At 34.0% G+C, this 23,739-nt stretch overlaps 5 protein-coding genes across 5 annotated transcripts; 2 read left to right on the top strand and 3 right to left on the bottom strand.

Annotated features, from left to right (window-relative positions):
- Positions 1–211: 211 nt before the first annotated feature.
- Positions 212–6,594, bottom strand: TRIADDRAFT_53096 (uncharacterized protein; the record flags this gene model as incomplete). Its single annotated transcript, XM_002109218.1, has 15 exons — positions 212–295; positions 1,337–1,435; positions 1,514–1,583; positions 1,805–1,869; positions 1,984–2,041; positions 2,112–2,349; positions 2,472–2,527; positions 2,597–2,757; positions 3,681–3,758; positions 3,850–3,967; positions 4,159–4,262; positions 4,394–4,465; positions 4,543–4,617; positions 5,848–5,952; positions 6,577–6,594. The coding sequence occupies 15 exons, from the start codon at positions 6,592–6,594 to the stop codon at positions 212–214; spliced, it is 1,401 nt and encodes a 466-aa protein (XP_002109254.1).
- A 1,848-nt stretch (positions 6,595–8,442) lies between these two features.
- TRIADDRAFT_63622 (expressed hypothetical protein) lies at positions 8,443–10,604 on the bottom strand (the record flags this gene model as incomplete). The annotated part of the gene is made up of 5 exons (XM_002109217.1): positions 8,443–8,952; positions 9,064–9,216; positions 9,494–9,558; positions 9,627–9,700; positions 10,556–10,604. 5 exons carry the CDS (start codon positions 10,602–10,604, stop codon positions 8,751–8,753), a joined length of 543 nt encoding a protein of 180 aa, XP_002109253.1. The 3' UTR covers positions 8,443–8,750.
- A 1,877-nt stretch (positions 10,605–12,481) lies between these two features.
- On the top strand, positions 12,482–15,614 carry TRIADDRAFT_21736 (uncharacterized protein; the record flags this gene model as incomplete). The annotated part of the gene is made up of 17 exons (XM_002109785.1): positions 12,482–12,634; positions 12,911–12,983; positions 13,076–13,138; positions 13,221–13,284; positions 13,373–13,460; positions 13,566–13,640; positions 13,773–13,867; positions 14,042–14,084; positions 14,142–14,314; positions 14,390–14,479; positions 14,586–14,643; positions 14,710–14,774; positions 14,864–14,971; positions 15,045–15,163; positions 15,248–15,294; positions 15,395–15,476; positions 15,556–15,614. The coding sequence occupies 17 exons, from the start codon at positions 12,482–12,484 to the stop codon at positions 15,612–15,614; spliced, it is 1,455 nt and encodes a 484-aa protein (XP_002109821.1).
- Positions 15,615–16,379: 765 nt separating this feature from the next.
- Positions 16,380–18,127, bottom strand: TRIADDRAFT_63087 (expressed hypothetical protein; the record flags this gene model as incomplete). Its single annotated transcript, XM_002109216.1, has 6 exons — positions 16,380–16,624; positions 16,787–16,819; positions 16,894–16,962; positions 17,036–17,075; positions 17,445–17,488; positions 18,029–18,127. 6 exons carry the CDS (start codon positions 18,125–18,127, stop codon positions 16,562–16,564), a joined length of 348 nt encoding a protein of 115 aa, XP_002109252.1. The 3' UTR covers positions 16,380–16,561.
- A 1,014-nt stretch (positions 18,128–19,141) lies between these two features.
- Positions 19,142–23,581, top strand: TRIADDRAFT_53093 (uncharacterized protein; the record flags this gene model as incomplete). The annotated part of the gene is made up of 8 exons (XM_002109784.1): positions 19,142–19,202; positions 20,172–20,263; positions 20,391–20,489; positions 22,564–22,668; positions 22,948–23,011; positions 23,078–23,157; positions 23,288–23,391; positions 23,491–23,581. 8 exons carry the CDS (start codon positions 19,142–19,144, stop codon positions 23,579–23,581), a joined length of 696 nt encoding a protein of 231 aa, XP_002109820.1.
- Between the last annotated feature and the right edge of the window lie 158 nt (positions 23,582–23,739).

Genomic DNA, 23,739 nt, shown 5'->3' with positions numbered 1-23,739 from the left:
ATTAAACCAGCTCATTTATATTGATAATTAACATTAACACGCTATGATTCTATTTCGTTCCTTATGAGATCTAAGAACAAGGAGTCTTGCTTCTGCATCTTATTTTTAATCACTTCGTAACGATGCTTCTTCTCCTGCAACACAAAATCAGTTTGAGGAGATAGTTTCTATGAGATTGAATCAAAGAATTTATTGTTCTAACAAGCATAAATCAATTGGTATATCTATACACCTTAATATCGCTTAACTGTGCCATAACACTCCTATCAGCATTCTGATTACTATCAGAATCGATCTATAATTATTTTTCACAAAATTAGTAGCAGTTCATAAAAATATTTTGTAATATAAACTAGTTAATTAACATATTAACATGTGTACTACAGTATATTTAAGAGAGATACAATGAGGAACTGGGATAGACTTTTGTCATTATGTATTAGTGTTCAAATCCTTACATTACTATCCATGTCACTAATCCAACCGTCTCCCTGCATTGCAGACCTAGGTTCACTAAGTTTACAACATAAATGACATTACTTTAGAACATCTTAAAATTGCTTGAAATATACAATTACGACCGTTTCTTATAGTAAATATACAGTTTTTTCGCTACATTTTATCTTTAAGTATTAGTAAAGCATGTGATACGGTATACTAACGATGGACTATGCAATAGAAATACGGCGCTATCTGCACGATTTAATTCCTTTGCTAAATAAAATAAATACAGCAATATGCGATTTATTAGTAAATTGCATGGTAATATTACAATAATCATGAACTTTTATGGATAAAAACTGTTTACCATATAAACGTAGAAGCTTGGCTATTTCAAATTGTTGAGAAACCTTTATAGTGGATATAGTACGTGAAGGACGATATATTTACATGCTATTATTAGGTAATATTATTACAGAACTACACATAGTTTACTGACTAACAGACAGGTTTAATTTTTCCAATACGAACCTCCGCTAAGTCTAAGGGGCTGCGGCCTGAAGAATCAATTGCATTGACGTTAGCCTTATTCGCAATGAGCCATCGACAGCATTCTATCTTTCCACTAAACGAGGAGAGTTCAAAATAACAATTGTAGTGATATTATGATGATTGAAAATATTTTACGAAAAGTAATTTCATTAATACGAACTGTGCTGCTGCCAAATGTAATGGACTTTGTTGATCGATAGTTGACGATTCAATTGAGCATCCTAATGCATCACAGAGCTATAGTAATAGTGTAAGGTAACACCAAAATGAGAAGTGACATTACCTGAAACCCAAATTTATGTCTAGCTACTACTACTGCTATATAAAATTAGCTACATTTTACCTGAAGAATATGAACATGACCATAAATTACAGCTAAATGGATGCATGTAAAACCGGTAGAATTCTCTTGCGTTATATCAGCACCATTTACGGCTAACCACTATGAGACCAAACGTATGTTTAAATCCCAGAATTATTATGAGTACACGATATTATAATTAAATCTAATATTTCTTACTTTAACGCAATTAGTTTGCCCATACTTTACAGCTAGGTGTAAAGGGATCCATCCCTCTGCGTCTGCATCACTGTTGAGGAGTCCATGGAATAAATTAGTTGAAAGCTACTTATCTATATAATAATTTTCAAAGATCTTACTAAAGTGCGCTTGGGTTGCCTCGCAGTAGCTTCTTCAGTAGCGGTAAATTTCCGTTCTTGATAGCAGAATGAACGGAACGGTCTACGTTAAGATCGAATATACGTTTCTGTTTCAGCCATTACATATTATGTAGATCAAAAAACAACATACACGCCCAGGTTTACACTACCGTTATCGTTTTCGAATCCGTTTCTCTCCCCCACAGAAGGCAGTACCTAAAGTATATATTAGTAACTGATTTAAGAATTAATGACATCGTGAATATATTGAGCCGATTGTCCTCAATATTCTCTCTGATTAAGAATAGTAAACGAATGCAATGTAATAACCTGATCATCTGATAATTCAGTATCTCCTATGGTGGGAACTTCCAATGCCGAATTTTCACTGTTGTCAGTAAAATCTGTAAAGGACGGAGTCATTAGTAGCAGGAATGACGGTATCGGTAGAGTACTACTTTAATCGCATGCCTCGATATTCAGAATGTTCCTCTGATTTGCGATATTCATTTTTTGTTTCGGTGTCGTATGCGTAATCTCTCATATCAGGAAACTGATCTGTGTCATCTATATCGCTGCCGGTATCTGTGCCATGTAAGGAAGTCCTCCTTGAATCGTCAGAGATCTTTGAGGATTGGTCACTGCTGTAACTGCGTACTACGCTTGGAGAATTAGTGGTATCACCGCTTTTTTCACCTAATGTAATTATATTCGTATTATCTGGAGTAAGTTCATAGTTTCATTAATTAGTAGATTTGCTAATAAAAGTAGTATCTCAAGAATATAGCATATACAGTATACAAAAGAAATTGTACTACTTTCGGTGATTCGGAATAACTTCAATCCTATGCCATTGCTAGTACGCTTTAAGTAACTATCAAAAGTAATTTCGAAAATTAATATCAGAGACGTGAGAAGTAACAGCAAAGGTCTTATAGCTGACCTCTGGCAGTTAAATGTGATCCCTGGTGCGTTTTCATTTAATGATTTTACGATAACTCTGTCTATGTAGCAATCTTTTAGTTCAGAATCTTCACTTAGCCCAATTGCAAGAGCCTTTACAGTTCCAATGGGATCAAAAGAATCGATTTTATAGATGTGTACCTTATATATAGGAAATTAAAAAAAATTAAAATCGCAAAAACACCTTCAGCAGATTATTAAAACAAAAATTAATATGACCGTGATTTGACATCGATTTCGTTCTAGGAGACAGAAAACTGAACCTAGGCTTATCAATGTATTTTATACTTGCCATAATTTTTTCGTTAACTGGCATTTGTTGTAATGGGCAGAATAATGTACATTCTCCAGTTGAACCGTCCCGGCCATATAAGTTAACCGTCAGTAGGGGAAGAACGTCTCTATTTTCAATTTGTATATACAGTTCGTACCTAAATACTAACGACATAAGAACAATGCTTTCACTTAACATGGCCAAAAACTTAAAGAGACTGAGGTTATAAGTTACCCTTCTTAATTAAAATCTTCTCGGCTTGCCATGAACTTTTCGATCTTTGAACATCAAAATAATTCTTTTTGGGGGCGTCTGGTAGCAAGTCCATACTAAAGTAAATAGAAAAATAATGTTAAAATACTTTTATAATTAGGAATCATGATGTATCAAATATCGACTAACGGTTGCAAAGTCTCAAAGGATGAAACTAAGGCTTTCGTTTTCCCGTTCTTAAAATATAATATATTGATTCAATATACATGTTGATATTCCTGTTGACGCATAAATCAAACATTTAATAAAACGTTTAATTAAATACTGAAACCTTCAAATGACTTTGTTGCGTGCTTATAGGTTGATCCTTAGACTTCAATTTGTTATTGCTATTCGAAGAGAGCTTCTGCTTTCTAGGTGATGGATGCTTTCTTATCTCACTTGTATGGCTGTGGTTATGACACCGCTGCTTCTATCATAAGCAAAACACACCCAATATGAGTTTAATCATTCCACCAAGTTCCTATTTGAGAGAATTCTACTCTGCTAGTAGTAAACAATTGCATTAACTGCTAACCTTATACTCTATATAATGTTTTTCATTATGTCCAGATAAGGTTGGGCCTTTAGCTTTATATCCTAATGTTATATTTTCCTTGAACAATTTATAAATTAACAATTATAGTAGTTTGAGTACAGATTCCATGACTTATGAGTATAAGTAATTTGTCACAACAGCTACTTACTAGAGCGATAATCAAATTCGATGCTGCCGCTGTCAATCGTTCTTTCTCTAAGTTACTAATATTTGGCATCGGAGATCTTCGCGATAGTTTGATATGATCATTAAATAGTGGGCAATTCCTGAAAAATAGTAGTCCGAATAACTATATTTACGTATCGCAAATGCATTTAAGCGCTTACGTATTTCATAACATTAACTATTAATCTTTAAAAATTTCTACTTTCGTAAAATCGTCTACGGCTTGATAGTTTAGTACATGTAGGCTGATATAGCGAGGACTGAATGAATTCAAAAATATTCAATTTCTTACGATTTTCGGTTAGTTTTCCTTCCTGAGGTGTTTAAAGAAGTATTTAAATCCCGGTGATAGATTAAATATTTATTGAGAGCGAGGTTTTCCTCAGACTTTGATGGCTGAAAGATACGGAATTATTACATTTTGTTCTATGTTGAGTTTATATATAAGTGCAGCCGTAGAGTATCATATTTATATAGTATAACCGTCTATTCAATAAGTTAATTTTTATATGAAATCCAAGTCTTACTGGTTGCCGTCTTGAAGTCATCCATTTTTGAAGGTCTAGTTTTATAGATTCCGCCCGTCTATTTCTTTGCGTCTTATATAGAATTAATTAGATTGGTTTAAAAATACTTTATTCTGTATAGTATTAGCTTGAAAAGCATTTATATAAACCTTATTGTAATGAAGATAAGCATTCGAGGGGCATAACCGATAGTCCTGTCCGATTCCAAACTTAACAGCATCGCGCTAGTTATAGCGAATGTAAATCAGTCAAGTAATAACTACTAATTCGGGAAAAATATAAGAATTTTTAGAGATTCAATAAATTTGCCTACTGCTTTGACTGGTGTTGATTTTGGAATATTAGATGGTGACAATTCAAATGCTTCTTCCCTCCTTTCGACGTCGATATATTGCTGACTAGAATATTTATAAGATCAGTAATAGCGATCAGTGGATTTTTTTCTATATATAATTAATCGCTGTAGTACACTGATAGTCATAATTACGAAAACTCTAAGAAAGTTTCTTTCTTGTAGACCATATCTTAGTTATTTGGTTGGCATATTTGTAATATGCTTCACAACGCAGAATATAAGAATCGAACTGTATGTCTGATTTCGCAAATTTGCAGTTTATTATAAAAATAACCTACTGTATATCTGTAAAATAGGATATAAAGATCCTATCAGCACGCAACAAATAAGTTTTGTTATCCGTACTGCCCATTAATAGTGGTTTTAATTAATCAGTAAAATTATAGCTAGGACTGCATACTTTAAATATGCCAATAAGTAATTAGACGAAAGGACCGTAAATACTATGTTTGGTATCAGTCATCTCATATTGTAGAAGTATCGTAATGTACATTGTGCAAACGACCGAATTTAATAGTGACTACTCTGTCTTTGAATTCCATCTTCAAAACTTTGCTGTGTTATTAAAGAAGAGAAAAGATCATTTTAAAATAACGTTAATACTTGTACTTACAGTTTTTGACCGACTGTTTTCATAATTGAGCGAGAGCTCATGTTACTGTCCTTATTAGGAACTAGCAAATAATAAAAAGATGTGACATCGGTTTAATTCTTAATCAAATACAAAATGCGGGAACTATTTGTAGGATAGCCAACTTTCCCACACCCAGCTGTACGTGCTACTATTCTATAAGATTTATACTGCTTAATTTCAATATACCCTCTTACCTTATCCGTAGATAAATGTAACATGTAAAATTGTTTTAATTGAGAGAGTTTCTAATCATGACTATACATTCTCTATAAAATTTTAACCTAATTAGTATACAGTATATGTTGGTTCTTCATACCATAGCAGTATTGTTGCTTGAATATGATATTGTAAGACTACTGACTGTAGTTAAATTAAAGATTCACTCATGAGAACAAGTAAATTTCTGTTGAATAGTTTACTGCATTATTTAGCTTGCTGTAAGTCCGTATTACTTCTTTTATTTACCTGTGTAAGAGTTAATGCTTGACATTGACATTTACAGCCAGTTAAAGTTACTGCAGTTTCTGCGAAGGTAAAAATTATTTCACTGCCAATCTTGAATGGCATGCACTATGGAAGTATACGTATGCGTATACGGTAATGCATTTGAAAAAGATTCGATTCTTCAGATTTCTGAAGGTTGTTTATTTACATGTAGTAAATTACAGTAAGTTATACACTGTACTCAGAGACAGTGCATTGCACTATGTAATATGCAGTATTCAGTATAGCATCCAGTATACCACAGTAGCTGACAAGACTAGGTGCACTCATATTGAAGTAATGCTCTAACGGTTTCCATGGCATCCGTTACTTTTATTATCATGATAAAGGGTTTACAAGTTCATAGTTCACATTCTTTACTCTTCCTATATTCTTTTCGATACTTTCGTATATGTAGTGAACAACGTTATTAGAATCTACATATACGCGTACGTAATGAATAAGTGGTGCTTCCAATCATATTTAGATGCAGAACTGCAACCGAATATGGTATTATGTGGATATGTATTTAGAGATGGCATGTATAAGACGTGTATCCTTCATACAGTTGGATTTGGAGACAAATAGCTTGATGCTTAAATAGTTCAATAAGGTTGTGTTAAACATAATAGTATATAGTAACGCATTTGTGGCATCACATATTGAGCTTACGCATTCCTTTGAAAGGTTGTTTCGATGATAAAGCTCTACCTCGGACTGTCCAGCCATTTGCACTTAAAATTGTAATGATTTATATTGTTTAATCATTTAATGTAAGCTTTGGCTTTGTATAGCAAGTTAGGTGGTAATGGATACTGTAAAAATGTGCAGTTTAATACACATTTTGGTATGAAACTAGCTTAACTTCCTATCACTTCACTGACGAAGGTACTGTAGTATCCACTACGTTAAATTTTTCAATTTATTCGCTATAATAATTTATTTGGATCTAGCCTGATACTAGATCCTCTTCGATTAATACTGTACGACATGATACTATATTTCGGAGGAATTTTTGGCCATTTGTACTGTTTAAATTGCCTCTAAGCTAAACAATTTTCAAAAACATTGTTTCGGATCAAATATTTCCATGTAAATCAATGTTGATTATATATACGTTACTGGTAATGTTAGGATTATATATGTATATGTGTAATTATGTTATAAATCTAAGTTTTGAAATTGGTTAGATTATTCCGCTTATCTCCATTAATATTCCTAAAATCATAAAGCAGGCCATTAAATATTTTTGAAATTCAATCTTTTCTCAAACTGAAGTAATTGGCTACTGGACTATAAACAGAAGTATACTGCCGTGCAGTACATTCAATCGCAGTTGTATTCGGACATCAAATCATCACTCTGACTGATTAACATGCGATAGATGTACATTATAATGCAATTAGTAATTCATAGTTCTTTATATTCTTTATAGAATCATGTGAACATATGAACTACAAGTTTGCTTAAGATTATTATGTTTCAGTAATTTCGTAAAATGAAGCTTTACGATTTGTAAGTCTATTGTGTACTGTAAGCTACCGCAGTATGAGTTAGATCGATAGTTAAAGATCAGTTTGTATATTTAAAGCCTTATCTTATCTCTAAGAATTGGGGGTCTTTTTATAGTGTCTAGCGTACGGAATACAGTGTAATGCGCTTTAAATTTTGGTAGTTTACTGTAGGACGATAAGTACCATAAGTACTACGAAGCATGTTGGGTAGTAAATCCTAACTCCTGCCTTTATGTTTCAAGCATTACTATCATGAACAACTAACTTGTAATATATTTTGATAGTTATACTGTAATGATGCAGCGAAGAACGAAATAGTTTCTACGAAGCGATCATTATTGCGATCGAGAATTAGAACGCACATAGGATTTAACAGTCAACTATGTTATCTTGTTACGGTTATCGGTAAGAAAAATTGCTCATCGCTCCTGCTGCAGAGGAGTCATGTCTACCAGTATACTGTGTGTTCCGTGTTAAGATTACGAACCTCTAAATACTCGTTAGCCTAAAGGAAAGTGTACATGTTTTACATAACAGTTATAAGATCATTTTCAGTATACAGAACCCATCTATACAAGCAATTACTATGGATTGCGAGATTTTAACCTGATAAATTTATAACTTACAAATACAGTCTCAGAATACTAGACTAATGCAAACTCCAAGTTTTGCAGTTTATGGCTCGAACTTTGAAACAGTTATCTTCTGGAAGTATGATTTAACGCTATCACTAAATATTTACATCGTTAGATAACTAGATTAATTACTACGTACAGTACAGAAACTGGTACCAGGGCTTGTAAGAGAAATTCTCTTAGATTTAGATTGTCTTGAAAGTCCGTGGCTAGAAATGTACGTGTACTGTACTGTATTAAGGAAACGTCTTATAACATTCTTATTGGGCTGCTATTCCACGATGCGCCGTGCTATTGACTTTGGCTCCGTCAGTAAAGCTTATACATAGTGTACATGCACTTACTGCGATTAAACATACTGTACATACAGTATGTTTATTTTATTGGTGTAAATTAGTTTATTACCAATTTTACTGTACTTTATGATACAGCAATATAAAAGCACTCACAAACGAAATATGTACGTTAACACAATGAGTAACGAGCTAAATACAGGATGATTTTACCTTGGCTAATGCATAAAATAAAGCATATTGCTATCATAGTCTTTGAGGCCTTTTCGACAAAATACTGATTCAAGAGAAGCAAAAATCCTTATATCTACAGCAGCTAGCTAAATATCTGCGTTTGAACTACTTTACAACTTCGTCAGCTTTTGATTCATAATATCTGCTTTCTCTCCCAAGATCCATACAAATCAGAAGTTGAAAACGTAATGTAGTTACGTCAAAATTCTCTATTCCGCACTAGCGCAAAGGGCTTTACTTTCTCGCTTCAGTGGAGATTGCTTGAGTTGTAATATAATTGAACGCATTCGAGATGTATCCTTCGTGCATTTATAGCTTTTACTAGTAAAATCACATAAATTTGCGACTTTCTCCCATTCGTGGCCAGGTACAATGCTATCACGCTCATTCACAAATGCTTCTTCCGCTTCCCTAATTTAAAGAATCAATTAATACCTTCTATTATTATAATTCATGAATAAATAATGCAGAGCCTTATTGTTAAGCGATGGAAAGCAGATACAACAGCTGTAAGCTATCTACCTATTAGATTTCTTAATTTTGTCATTCTGATCATTTTGTCGCGAATACCATTCTTCAACTTCTTCTTTTGCTTTATCTTTCCACTCTTGCTGTTCAGTGCGAGCACTCTCATCCTTTTCTTCAATTCTCTTAGCATATTCTTCCCGCCATTTTCTAGGTTCAACAATGATAATTTAGTACATGCTAGAAAGTATATGCCTCAAGAATAACATTTTTTATAAGGTATTTTAAATATATTCAATGCTTAAATCCTGCAATTCAGAACCAGAATTGAAGAAGTTATCAACTGAAATATTATTATAGCATTTCGATGCTCAACCTTTGCATAATACATATATTAATAAAAGGCTATGAGCTGAAATGCTGATAAGGACAATATGGTTATCAATTATGAATTTAGCAAATAGGTCTGATCTGGTGGTTACATTACCTTATTGACTCTGGTTCTGCTGCTATGACATCAGCTTCAGCAACATCAGCATAAGGGTCTACAGTCTACAGTTTATAAAATAAAATTTTTACCAATATCACAAATGATGTACTGATATAATCAGGAAAGATACCTTTAGTAGAAGCGTTTTAAAGGTATTTAGTTGCCCAATATAAAATGTAGCACATATGTAGATAAATACTAGCACTATACAGTACAGTACATTTAAATCAAAAATTGCAGTATTGCTTTACAGCATGGACATTCAAAGTATAAAGTCCTGTGAGTCATTTTAGTCTAAGTGTCTTACAGCTAAAATCGAAAGCTATGCCACATTAGGAACACTCGATATAGTTATATGTTCCGTTTTCCATCAAAGCGAGAAAGTAGTGTAAAATGACCGGATTAATATTCGTTTACGGTAATTTAGTGCCACGCCCAATTACGGCGTTTTTATGAGGAAATACGAAATTTTTTTAAAAGTCGTTATGTAGATCATTCAGTAAATATACAGTACAATCATGCATGAAAAATTTTATCAAGCTGAGCTTACAAATTAATAGGACGGTTTGTGCTGTTATTTCGTAATTACTATCATATTTCGCTAACTAGATGAAGAGAGACATTTTTCTCAGTTGTACAGAGTTCTAACGAAGTTAAGAGGTGAACACTGAGGTCTAAACACTGTGTACTGTACTGATTGTAAAGTGTATCGTTTTGATCTTACGGCTAGGGCTTATATAAGATTTTAAATGGAGAGGCCCATAATTATGCAAGGTTCAATGCAATGCTTTGAATCTGGATCTAGAGGCAAAAATCATTTAATATTGTAGGAGTCGGATATCCATGTTGATCCGATCAGCAATATCGGCATTAAAACACTGTATATTCAGGAGTTCTGCTAAGCGCTACACGTATAGCAGTAAAAACCGGGTTCTTCGAATATTAATATTAATTAATACTTGATGCTATCAATATTCACAGAGACAAATTTCTACTACAATTTGTACAGCGTAGACAGAGATAGGACTTCCTAAGGGGAAAACTTTGAAGTGATGTTACTTTGTACTTCAGAATCTGATTTACAGCAATTCATTACAGTTAAAGCCATAGATACTTTGCAAAGTATCTAGAATTACAGTTCGCCAGAGCTCACGAGGGACTCAAATCGGTATGATTCTCAGTGCACAGTATTATACTGTAGATGCTCATCGGAAAAAAATTTTTTTCGGAAGTTTGTAAGTATGGTCATTGACTATATTAATAGAATAGACTTTCTTACTAGTTTAAAGAAGTACAGAGCACTCAGTGACTAAAATCACCGCATTAATTTCAGTTCCGATCTTCCTGGCAAATCATTTCGGTAAAATACTATATTTTATGGAGGTCTTCATGTACTGTACTCAGCATAGCACAGTAACTACTACGTCGATCTTTAACTTAAATACTGTACTCTAAAAGGATTGACAAGTTAGGATAAATTAGGAGAATATCAGAGCTTAGTCTAAGAGTAGCATGATACATGATACATGCTTTTAACAAACATTTTTGTATTCGGACTAGGTGGTGGTACAATACGAAAAAGAAAACACTTTACTGACTTTAGGTGAGTCTGATGGTCCTGTTTCGATTGTCGATGTTACTTCAGCTGATCCATTTAAAAGATTCGTTTCAGGATTCTACAGGGTCATTATTAGTTGTTAAAGTAAAAAGGAATTTATTAGTATTGCTTTTAATAGCGCATTATTTATACATGTTATATACGTATATACAGAAGGTATGTTCAGAATTTGTCACGTCTGTAGCTACAAAATACTCGTATGTATTGACTGTTACTTGAGTTTAGGTATTGAACAAATACGTCTTAGTATAATGGCCGTCGCTGAATTAATTCCAGTTTGCAATGCAGCATTAACTTAAGATTAAATTAGTGAATAGGTTCACTAGCCTGATTAAAACTATCGACACCCAGTTCTGCTAGTTCTCCTTCTTCACGTGCCAGAAATTCTGCCGCAGGATCGGCTTGAGTATCATCAGATGGTGCAGGATTGAATTCGTCCGTAGTAATCAAGTCCGCCATTGCTAGATTCTGAGTTCGCGATTCTACGAAGCAAAATCGAAGGGACAGAGAGAGAGAGCTACAGTATACTGTGCGTGCGCGATGCAGTCCAGAAGCTAATGCTCATGCTCAAAGATTAGTTGAATGCTCAGGCCCTGTACTGTACGTTTCGTAGTACTGTACAGTAGTACCATACTGTACAGTACAGTACACTTACAGTACTGTACTGTATAGTACAGTACCTCCTCGATTTTTCGAAACTTTTATGGTCTTGTCGGTGCTTCGGCGGGCTTTACGCAACATTTTAGACAGCACGTTTGTGTACAGTACGGTACTGTATACTGTAGAGTACAGTACTTACAGTGTACTGTACTGTACAGTACTGTAGCACTATAGTCGATCCTTTCGCTTGACGTACAGTACAGTACTGTACAGTACAATTACATTATACTGTAGTACTGTACTGTACATGACTTACTGTACTGTACAGTACTTTACTGTGCCTTTTATGCTCGCTACTCAACTCTACTCGCCACTGCTACTCACTTTGTTGGTTGCAAGTTCCTGCTTTCTTGCATGTCGTAATAACAAGGACTGCTGCCAATAATGTCGTCAAACCCTGAAATTTTGACGAATTCGATTCGTAATGGTGTAAATAGTGAAGAGACTGCAAACTCACTAGCAGATGCTAACACTGCATCAGCAAGGGAGGAAGAAATCGATACTAGCAATATTCACGTTTCTGAAGGTACTGTAGGACCTTGCTCGTTAACATAACTTGTTTAGCGGCATTATTAGTAATATTAATTAGTAATACTGTATGTACTACTACTATTTACTGTACAAGTGTACAGTACATACAATGAACACGAGGGTACAGCACTGTAATACGCGTAATATTACACTGTGTTACACTACAGCGAGATGTGATGCTATTTCAATTTTATGAAGCTTTTTATAACGTTAAGACAAACTTTCATAATTTAATAACTAATGCCTGCTTAGGCAAGACTTTTCAATTTAAACACGGAAAGGATGACCGCCAAACTGAACTTTTGGCTGAGTTCGAGCGTCGTAAAAAGGTCTGCAGTCATACTCAGTTTTGAAGCAATTTGTGTAATTTTTATTCACTGAGATCACTAAGTTTTTTAGTATGATGAAAGCAATGGCATTTTTTGCTTATACTAGTATATACAGTAAGCAACGAAATTCAATCAGTAATAGATTCAGAATGAGTGATATTTACTAAGCCTTTTGCAATTTACGCGTACTTTCACGAAAGTGTACATATTTAAATATGCAGTAAAGACGTAATATATAAATTCAACTTAATATAGCGTAGCAATTTTATAATTTAGGTCCGATCCGTGGTCGTTCCTACTGACGATTCCGAAGTAAAAGCGCGGCTACGCGAACTTGGGGAGCCTATCTGTGAGATACCTTTTCGCGAAATCGTTTTCTTGTATTATGTAATGTAGTACTACGCAAATTTATATATAAAATGGTGACTGCATTGCCTACAGGTCTGTTTGGCGAAGGACCATCTGAAAGGCGAAATAGATTGCGTGAAATTTATGCGCAACAGGGTAACTTCGTTACGTAATGGTTCATTTTAGGATTAAGATTCTTTCACAGTATAGGTAAGATACCTAAACTTTAAATTCGTAGATACCGTCGTGGATCGTGTTATACAGGAACCTGCGAATGAATCACAGAGTAGTCAGGTAATACAGTATGCAAACTTATTGTTGTAGCAGCTGCTGTTTAACGTCGATTTTTCACATCTCTTCACTTAAATTGTAACATCAACTGTAGATTAGAGATGTCTGGTATCATGAAGGTCCGGACTCTTTGGCACCAGCCAGACATCATATTGCGTTATACTCTCTGAAGAGGCAAATGCGCTATGTTTTTTAAATTGTATCAAGTTGTATATATAAATTGAAAAGGTAACTGCCTTTCGTTAATCTATATAATCAATTTAAATGCTACAGAGCTAGAGATCGACTCAAGGCTGCACGCATTGAAAGAGCAAAGCCTGATCCTGACAAAGCTGCCAAGGCACAGGAATTATATAAGAGACTAGGTGTAGGTTTACGTACATGACGAGAGGATAATTTTGCTTTGCATCAATCGTAGCTTTATCTGATACCATTATAATGTGCACTGAATGACTTTAAGTTAACCTAAAGACTCTCCAATCTGGGTTTTCACGGGCAGAGAACCACTATTTTTTGTAGTCAAATCGGTGACTGTCGACCGATTTCCTTTTGTCAATTTTCGCCGGATTGCCAATATGTTGCGACTGGGTCATGGTATGATGTAGATCAACATGCGTATATACTATAATTTAGAATTTTGCAGTACAGAGCCCATTTAAAAAAGTTATCATGGCTGCATATGCCTTAGTGCTTGATCTGGATATACTTATTAGTGTTACTGTATGTTTACAGTTTGTAATTAAATATATTCTTGGAATCTTTAAAAAGGTCTGGACTTTGCAAGTTGTGGAGTGTACCGCATTGCGAACAGGTCGGAATTTTAAGAGGCAAGCACTGAAGATTTACTAGTTAACTAATAAAAGATCAGATATGCTTTTGTTTTATTCATCCATATTTTTATCTCCCTACCAAAATAGGACATAACAGTAGAATCGGCGCTATTGTTTTTCATCCCCAGGCAACTCTCACGTTATCTTCCAAGTCAGCTTGTATGGCATCATGCGATGCTGAGGGATCAGTTAAACTTTGGTCGTTAGAAAGGTAACTTACTTTTATCTACGTTACACTAATCCAGTGTTCGCGTTTTAACAATCAGATTTCACCTCACTGTTACAGTGATACTCCTATTCGAAATGTAAGCACTCATACGACGCGAGTTTCTCGAATATGTTATCATCCATCTGGTAGATATTTAGGATCTGCTTGGTAAAAAAATATGCTGTAATAATTGAGTAATAGTCATTGTTGTCTAATGGTACTTGCCGCTGCAAGTTAATAATTATAATGCTTACTTTCTGCGTCTACATTTTAGTTACGATCATTCATGGAGACTCTACGATTTAGAAGCTGACAAGGAAGTACTGCATCAGGTTACAATTATCCTTATTACTTTATTTATTTTTGTATTGTCATTGAAGTCAAAATATTTTTTTCAGGAAGGACACATGAAAGAAGTCTATTGCTTAGCGTTTCAAATTGATGGTAGTCTCTGCTTTAGCGGGTTAAAAAGATATTTATATTGTTTAGATATGAATTGCTCTTGTAAAGCTTTACCACTAATTATAATGTACGGACAATGAATATGATCAGTGGTCTAGATGCATACGGAAGAGTTTGGGATTTAAGATCGGGTCGCTGCATTATCCTATTAGAGGGCCATCTCAAGGGCGTACTTTCCATAGATTCAGCTTCAGATGGGTTAGAAATATTGATTTTGCCTTAAAAATCACATTGTCTTCTAGCTAATATTAAATGACGTAAATTTGTTAAGATACCAAGTTGCAACAGCAAGTGCAGACAATTCTGTAAGGATTTGGGATTTAAGAAATAGAAAAACCATATATACAATTCCTGCTCATAGCGGGCTCGTGTCTTTCGTAAAATATGAAAGTAAGCTTCTAGTTTCTGAATGCTGGCTATGAAATAAGCTTAACACTTGTTGTAACGCGATATTTCCTACTTGTGTCCTAATAGATAACCGCAATTATTTAATGTCTGCGTCATACGATAAAACGGCAAAGGTATTTTACATAACTGCAATTTAATTTCAGATTGCTAGAGTAACAGTTTAGCTGTACTTCGTATGAATTATGCAATTTTGCTCATCTACGTATACTGTAGATTTGGTCTAATCCAGGTTGGTCGCCTCTTCAGACGCTTACAGGTCATGATGATAAACTGATGTGCTTAGATATATCGTCAGGTAAATAAATGCTTGCTTCGTTTCAATTCAGATTGCTGTTCATGTAATCGTGATTTGAAGTTGTCATTTAATATTACAGATGGTAAATACTACGTGACCTCCTGCTACGACAGGACATTTAAACTTTGGTCAGCGTAGCTTTGCCCTTCGATTGTGTAACTCGAATATGGTGATTTTGACGACGTATTACCATTGTCAACATAGCCTGGTTTAAACATTCATATCCTTTCTACTGCAATTCGTTACGTGCGTACTTATATGAATAGACTTTATTGATTAAACACGCTAGAGCTAACGATTTATGCGTTTCTGTAATCGATTCACATAGCTTAGTTTTCATCGTAATGTGAAAATTTCGGACAATTCGACTCTGCTAGCTCAGATTATAGTGTTTCTCCTTCCGATGGGGACTTTTCTAAATTTTAGGACTACGATGTGCCGGTAAAAATCAGATTCGCACAAGCGTTAACCTTTGCTGGATTGTTGAGTTAAAGGACCTTGCGTATAAAATTACCAGCATTTCTATACTGCGTTTCGCTATTCATGCATTCGTACATTTCTACTGTATGTTACGCATTGTACTGTACAATTAGCTATCAGACAGCATACACATATTCTTCCTGTAAGTAAATACAAATAATTCGTTTCCTTGCATAATAAAATATTCCTGTGATTACGGTTATTAAAGCAAACGATATGGTTTATCTCATTAATGAAACAGATAATGTAATATATTAACGAATAAATTGTATTCACAAATACAAAATTTTCTTATAATTATATAGGACATTGGAATAGTGTTATAGAATTCTAGTTACGAAAGGTGCAAATTCCGAGGTCTCTTAGTAATCATAATTTATGATTAGTACTGAACAATACAGGAATAGTAATGATTCTAAGAATGTAATTAAATATTGCGCACTATCGACTATCCTCGTACATGTATTTAATACAGTTCGAATAAGAATTAAAAATTATCACAAGCTTTGCAATTAATTACAGATACTTAATAATACAAAGACTCCTTCAAATTGGAAATAACTGCAAGTAATTCTCATTATTTGAAAAAACTTTTTGGATGACAATTAAGATTCTTCCATTCCTTGACTTTCTTGTACTAGAGCACGTTCCAGTATAACCTTACCTTCCTAATATAAATACAATGATCATAAAAATTTTCTAGAACTTTAAGGCCAAGCAATGACTGCTTTTGCTGTAGTGGTTAGAAATTCGAGCCAAGCGCTTTTGAATAGCTAAAACGATCTCTGTAAACTACTACCTTAACGCATCGTAGAAATGGCACAACTTACCTTATATCGTTGATTTTCGTCGTTTGCAAATTCCTGTAATAGGAAATGAGCGACTCAGAATTTTGTTGGCCAAGCTTTCTACAGCGTGCTAAATTATAACAACTTACGTATATCCAGCCTAGTTTCGTGTTGCAGTTCTTACATAGTACATCGCGCACTTTATGACGTCCAGTCAGCTATGGGGTTAGACCATCTATTATGGCTTTGACATGTATAGGGTTACAATAACTACTATTATTTTGTACATACCATTTCTCTGTCTTGAACTTCACTAAAATTTAAATTGACTCTAATTTTTGTAGAAATACAAAGTAGTCGCATTGTTGCCATTAATAGGCTGAAGCAATAGCTAGATAGCGAAAGCACTAGTAATCATTCGACTTGGCGTTAGCCAAGGCGTCAATAGTATTGTACAGTACTAGAACTCATTTCATTCGAACTGCGAGTCGCTAAGCATGATTAATAGTCGAAATCACATTACTGTACTGTATATTTTCTTCTTGAGAATTCAATCATAAGTCTACTGTATGAATTGGTTACACAATGGACTATACTGTAACTACTGTTTAAACTGTACTGTACAGTACTGTATATTTTGAAATTTCAGGAACGCTTATTATGTCTTAAAAAAGCACCATCTCAAAGTTAAAAAACTTACACTTTATTAAATAAATAAGCCCTTCCGGTAGCCCCAGTGAATCTCTGCAATAGAATTTACGCTATTAACAAATAATGTATAGTATATAATATAATCTGTCCATCTACTGCATAAATAGTATCGCAATAAGTACCGTAATATGTCCAACTTTCAAAGTAAGATACTCGCATACTAACTAGTATGCTACAAATGCTCTACTGTACTGTACAGTACTGTACTACATTCAGAATACGTAATCAATTAATCATCATTATAGTATACTTTTGCTTTACAATTACTAGATACTAGCAACATCCCCACAGCATTGCTGAAGATATCACGGTACTGTTAGTCTATACATTATAAATAACATTTATTTATAATGTTCTAAAATTCGTATTGCAACAGAAGTCAGGATTTGATCCACAATATCTTCCGTGTCACGTTCGTTTTGAGGGATAAATGCTACAATTAATTGTAGCGAATAAATTCTCTTTTTCGCAACGTGCTATGACAGTATCTTAAGTTGAGTACAGTATAGCAAAACTCCGATAAAAATTTGTGTTTGTCATCTGCTGTATTTAGTGTACATATAATATTATTACCGTCGACATTAATTCTGCCTTATTCGTTAATATAGTATCACATGTACCACACGAGTATAACCGAGTCCCACCAGGATGTTCTAGAAACGTTCGTCCCATAACCAATACTTGATGCAAGCACTTGAGACTCAGATGATGATAAACGGGAAAGTTTTAAGTTTCAAAGTTTTACTCCAGTACTGTAAAAAGAAAATAAATAGATTCCGTCTTGACCGTGCGGCATTCGTTGGTTATGAAGTTACACTACAGCGTAATTATACTGCAGTTGGCATACAGTACTATACAGTATACAGTACTAAAGTTTTATACACGACTGTACAGTGTACAGTACAGTACAGTACAGTACAGTGTACGGTACAATAGTACCGTACTGTACAGTACAGTACTCTGTACGAGTATAGTGTAGTGTAGTGTACTGTACTGTACAGTATTACAGTATAGTACTGTAGCAGGGACTTTTTCTCTTTAGAAGTCCATGTGTTACAAACCTACAGTACTGTACAGTACAGTACGTACTGTATACTGTACTGTAGGATATCTTACCCTGGGAGGAGCGATGGTTAGATTTCCATGTTTTTTACTTAGTACTGCAGAAAATTCGGAATTTAATACAATATTACGTAAAAGTTGCTCTAATAACCTCATTTTAATCAATTAAATTAAAAAGCCAAGTTATTTAGCTTTATATTCGTATAATTCTTATTACATTTTGATTCACACTCGTGATTTTAGGGTACCTTAAAGTACTCTGATTCGAACTGGTTCACACTGTACCGTACAGTACAATCCGCACTGTACAGTACAGTGTACAGTACAGTACTAACAGTAGTAGCGCTAGCCTGTACTGTACACTGTACTGTACAGTAGTAACGCTAGCCTGTACAAGTGCACAGTATAGTACTGTACACTGTACAGTACTGTTACAAAAAGCTCTGACTTTCAATTGCTTGTGCTCTACATACAGTAGATCTGTAACCATAAGAGTCATTAAAATATATATACGAGTATATACAGTACAGTACAGTATACAGTACAGTATAAAAATATAAATATAAAAACACATACTGTACACGTAGATAACATAAACTGTAATCAAAGGACCAGTAAAGCATCATGTCAGCGCATGAACATGTTCGGAAGCTGCTAGATCAACTAATGGGTACTAGTAGAGATGGTTAGTGTTAATGATTAAACTTTATACTGATTTGGAACATAGTTTGTTAATTAATTTTCGTTTTTGGTATCATGAGTCCTCTACGATCGCTTTTACCTGGTGCAAAGCATGGAACTATTCCAAAGGAGACTGCTCAGTAGTTAGTCTGACAAAGTAGATCGTTGTATCATCCATCATAAGAAGTGCAGTTAACTTGATACTCATTTTTATAGGTTTTATTAGTAATAAGTATAGTAGATCTTTCATAATTCATTAAATATACGAGTATTCACAGGTATCATTTTTTAAGATAGCTATCCAATTCTGATTGTATGTACGTATATGTACATGTTATACTCGTATATGGTTATGCACATACTGGATGTACCTGGGATTGTACGGTCCTTTACTGTATGTGAAATCTAGAGTTATATACAGAGATAGTTAATTCTAGTACGTAAGGTTAAAGCATGATGATTGTACGAGTATTGTACAGAAGATATCGTGGAAATTTATGAAACATCTCTAATTAATTATTGCACAGTTCTGATGATTGCAACGGATTTTCAGGTTATTTTTTTGTACTATTAATTTAAAGATTACTTTATAAGCAGGTAATCCATGCAGCGGATTCGAAAATTAATTATCGATAAATCTTAAATCTTAAAATCTTTTCATATCAACATTACTAATAGTACGGTACTACCGCATTGCTCACAGTCATCTTAAGCTAAAATTTTAATCAAATTATGAACGTTTTGAGTTATGCAATTTACGTTGAAGCCTGTAATGCAAGCAAATTATAACGATTTCGCGATCTGTGTATTAATCTATTGTTAACGAAAATAATTTTTATAACTTTGGTGTTATATACTGTTGCTGCTGCACCGTACATGTTAGTAACATTGCAGTTTTTATTTACGGTTTGTGCTTTTGGATACGAAGCTACTTGAGGACAGAAGTTAATTTGTGTACTCCGTATTTCTTTAGGTGAGAATAAAGAGACGTTAACCTTTACTGACCCAAGAGTGTGCAGAGCTTTTTTGACTGGCTTGTGTCCTCATGACTTGTTTACAAATACGGTATCATATTATCTCTACCTCAATAAGCTGATACTCAATGATTGTTGAATATATATTACTGTAAACCGGTAATTATGGGTCAAACCATACAAATATTCACTTGCATTAATATTTGTTTTATGAATAGAAAATGGATATTGGAGAGTGTTCGAAAGTTCACAGCTTGGCTTTGAGAGCAGATTACGAGAAAGCGGCTGTCTCAGGAAATTATGAATTCGAAGTTGATGTAATTCAGATAATTAATTTGATAAGTCTAGTTTCAGTTGCAATCGCGATCTTAGATGCTATAACTACTGTAATACATAACAGCCAATTTACTGTTTACATAGTACTTTACTGTCGAAGTTTGTAGTATTACATATCTGCAGTGAATGATATAATATTTTTAAGACGATCTCTGAATGATGACTAGAATTTCTTAATTATCCATACTCACTAATACTACTTATTGGCATCTTAGTAGTATTCTTTGTCTTGAAGCACTTATTGCCGTACTAGTATTATGGATTTCCTAAAGTAATTCCGGAAAAATGCAATGAGTTTCTAAGTTTTAACAATCACAGCTTAAAAACTTAAGTATATTTACTAATATACCATAGAGTCTGATGATGTAAACGAGTAAATCGTATTTTAAAACGATTACTTTAAACCGCTCTACCACAAGACTACTGTATCCGCTTGTTGTACAGAAGCTGTTCGCAAGATTACTCTACAGATTACACAACAGACGCGTGAAATCTCATAATTACTCGTACAGTATCAGACGATGCAATTTTTTTAAACTGTAAATAATGGGTAATGGTAAATTACGTATGTTTCGTAGATGCATTTTTGTATAAAGCTGCCACATTTATTTCTTAAGTACTGTAATTTTATTTCAGTTGCAGTCCTACGAATTTGAATGACTTTGGGGGCAATTTACGTAAGATTTACGTCGTGATCTCGCTTATTAATTTAAGTTGATGAATGCGGATTAACCGCAGTCGTAAATTATCGCTGCGCATCTATCTATGCTTTTTATTTCGCCTCCTTTCACAAATGCAGCTTTTTATAGGGATTATACTGTCGTGATATAGTAGGTAATTATGTGGGTTTTATGTTTTATGCTCACTGCGTTATCTCGTTACTGCTGTACAGTGTACGCGTTGTAATAGGGCAAAGCGTGTATAGTGTATCGTTTTTCTGAATACGTGCTTGTACACGGAATTAAAAGGTCTTAAATTTCGATTTTTACTGTATAGGCGAGAGATTCTGGCAGGGTGTCGTAATGGCATAGTGACACTAGATTGTCCTGATAACCTAGTTGTAATTTAACATAAATTTGTTTAAATTATATTTTAAGTCCTGCATTAATTTACTGCTAAAGTAGACTAAATTCGAATCTCTGAAGTAGGATAAATTTTCAAATTTAGTTTATGTTCTACTATGTAAGTCTTACTTTTATTTGCCCTTTTATTTTACGTAAATTTCTCCTCACGATTTACTAAGTATCCCGCTAATTAGAGACTGTCAAAATACGCTATACTTTGCTACGATGGTATGCTAAAAGTACTGTTTATTAATTCTGCAGAATAGGACGTTACTGGTTGAATGCAGTTTTATAGTAACAATTGAGTGTAACGATCGATGTCGTGATACAAGAAGATAATGTAAATTATCTGACTGAATTATCGTTAACCATGTCAAACTACTTTGTAGCTTGCTATTAACTAGAAGTAATCTACGGAAACTAGTTTCTGTACTAATGTTTTAGGTATATCTGTATTCTACTTTTTTGTGTCATAAATAACTATTGATCAGCTTTTCTTTAGCTAGCTAGAACTAAAACTGTTTTCTATTTTATGGGGGGTAATTGCTTATTTTACAGAGATTGCCTTCAATTAATTAATGAGTACAGTAAACATTTTCAATGACAGGAGGAGGAATAACACGTCAGTATCACCTCTGAGATATGAGAATGTACTGATCTACTATACTGTACAATATATAATAATCGATTTGACAATAATATTAATGCTGTACTGACTTTTGCAATGGCCAAAATAATATTATTCCGATCAAAGATTAATTACTATATTTTATTCAAAGAACATGATTGTATCATCGAAATTAGTATAAGCTGTCTGTTACTAGTTCGTTTTCGTCACCCTGAGACATTTTAGAAGTGATTATAGCATCGAAAGCCCACCTAGCACCTGCAGCAGCGTAAAAAATGTGCACATTTTATTTGTAGTGTAAATATATCGCCTTATTTACTGCCCTTAAGTACACCTAATATATTATTTATTCTGTTTAAATAGGCGTTGGAACAATTATTGTATTTTATCAAGGATTGTGACAGAAAGATTCAAATAGCTAAAAGGCGCCTAGCCGAAACACAGACCGATCTGGCTAGTAATGTCAAGGTAAGAAGCCGGAAATTTATATGATTCTGCACAGTAAGCAGTAAAGTCATCCGGAAATAGTAAGTATTACCTAGACTAATTACAGAGCGAGTCTAGTCTATAGATCTGCTATAAATTTAATCAAGCGCTAGAATTATCTCATAGAATTAAACTTGAAATTCCGCAATCGCTACGCAAATTTTATATCAGGAATGCAAATTAACCGTACGATTGATTCCTAAGTGTCATGCTGTATCATATTATTTTTATGGCCTTAACGTCTCTCTTATATGTATGAAGCCGCAGTCGTTAATAAAACTTGAAGGCGAAATAAATGAAAAATTGAAAACAGTGGAATCATTGGGTAAAGGGAACTTTAAAAATCAGATATCTTATGAAATCTTTGTAACGAATATTTGTCTTAATTAAGGGGCCGAAGGAAAGATAGAAGAATCTATGGCCGTACTTGCAGAAATTGAAATTATTAAGCAGGATGCCAGAAAAGAAGAGGTGATACAAATACTACATTACATTACCAGCAGTATTTGTGGCATTCGCAAAATTTAATTGCAAGATTTCATCTGCAAGCCTTGAAAGGTCTTTTGAATATACCATGCTTATAAGATACTCTGCTACATAGGAAGCCTGGTTATCAACCTTACCGTCATCAGCTATGCAGCAACAAAAGTTGCGAGTTTGTGAAGTGTGTGCTGCATATTTAGGATTGTATGATAATGACCAAAGGTACAATTACCCTCTGTGAACAACTTCACTTAGTGAATTTATTGAGAATCATATTCTTGCAATATCTGTAATTCATATGAAATTTTATCTTGGCAATAGACTAGCTGATCACTTTGGAGGCAAGCTACATATGGGTTTCATAAGAGTTCGTCAACGGTTAAAAGAATTACAGGTTAATAAATTAACATGAAATTTCAGTCCTAGATTTATCTGTACCTTTAGCGATTGTTATCATGTCTATATTGGATCCTAGTTTGAACTTGTTTAAAATGCTTGATGAGTTCTGAGATACAAAGTGGAAAACATTATTATTGTTTTATGCTAATTGGAATTAAAAGTAGCAAAATT

This window comes from Trichoplax adhaerens, genomic scaffold, assembly GCF_000150275.1.
Source record: "Trichoplax adhaerens TRIADscaffold_2 genomic scaffold, whole genome shotgun sequence".
Lineage (NCBI taxonomy): Eukaryota > Metazoa > Placozoa > Uniplacotomia > Trichoplacea > Trichoplacidae > Trichoplax > Trichoplax adhaerens.
The sequence above is the reverse complement of the archived record's forward strand: the minus strand, read 5'-3'. Positions and strand labels throughout refer to the sequence as shown.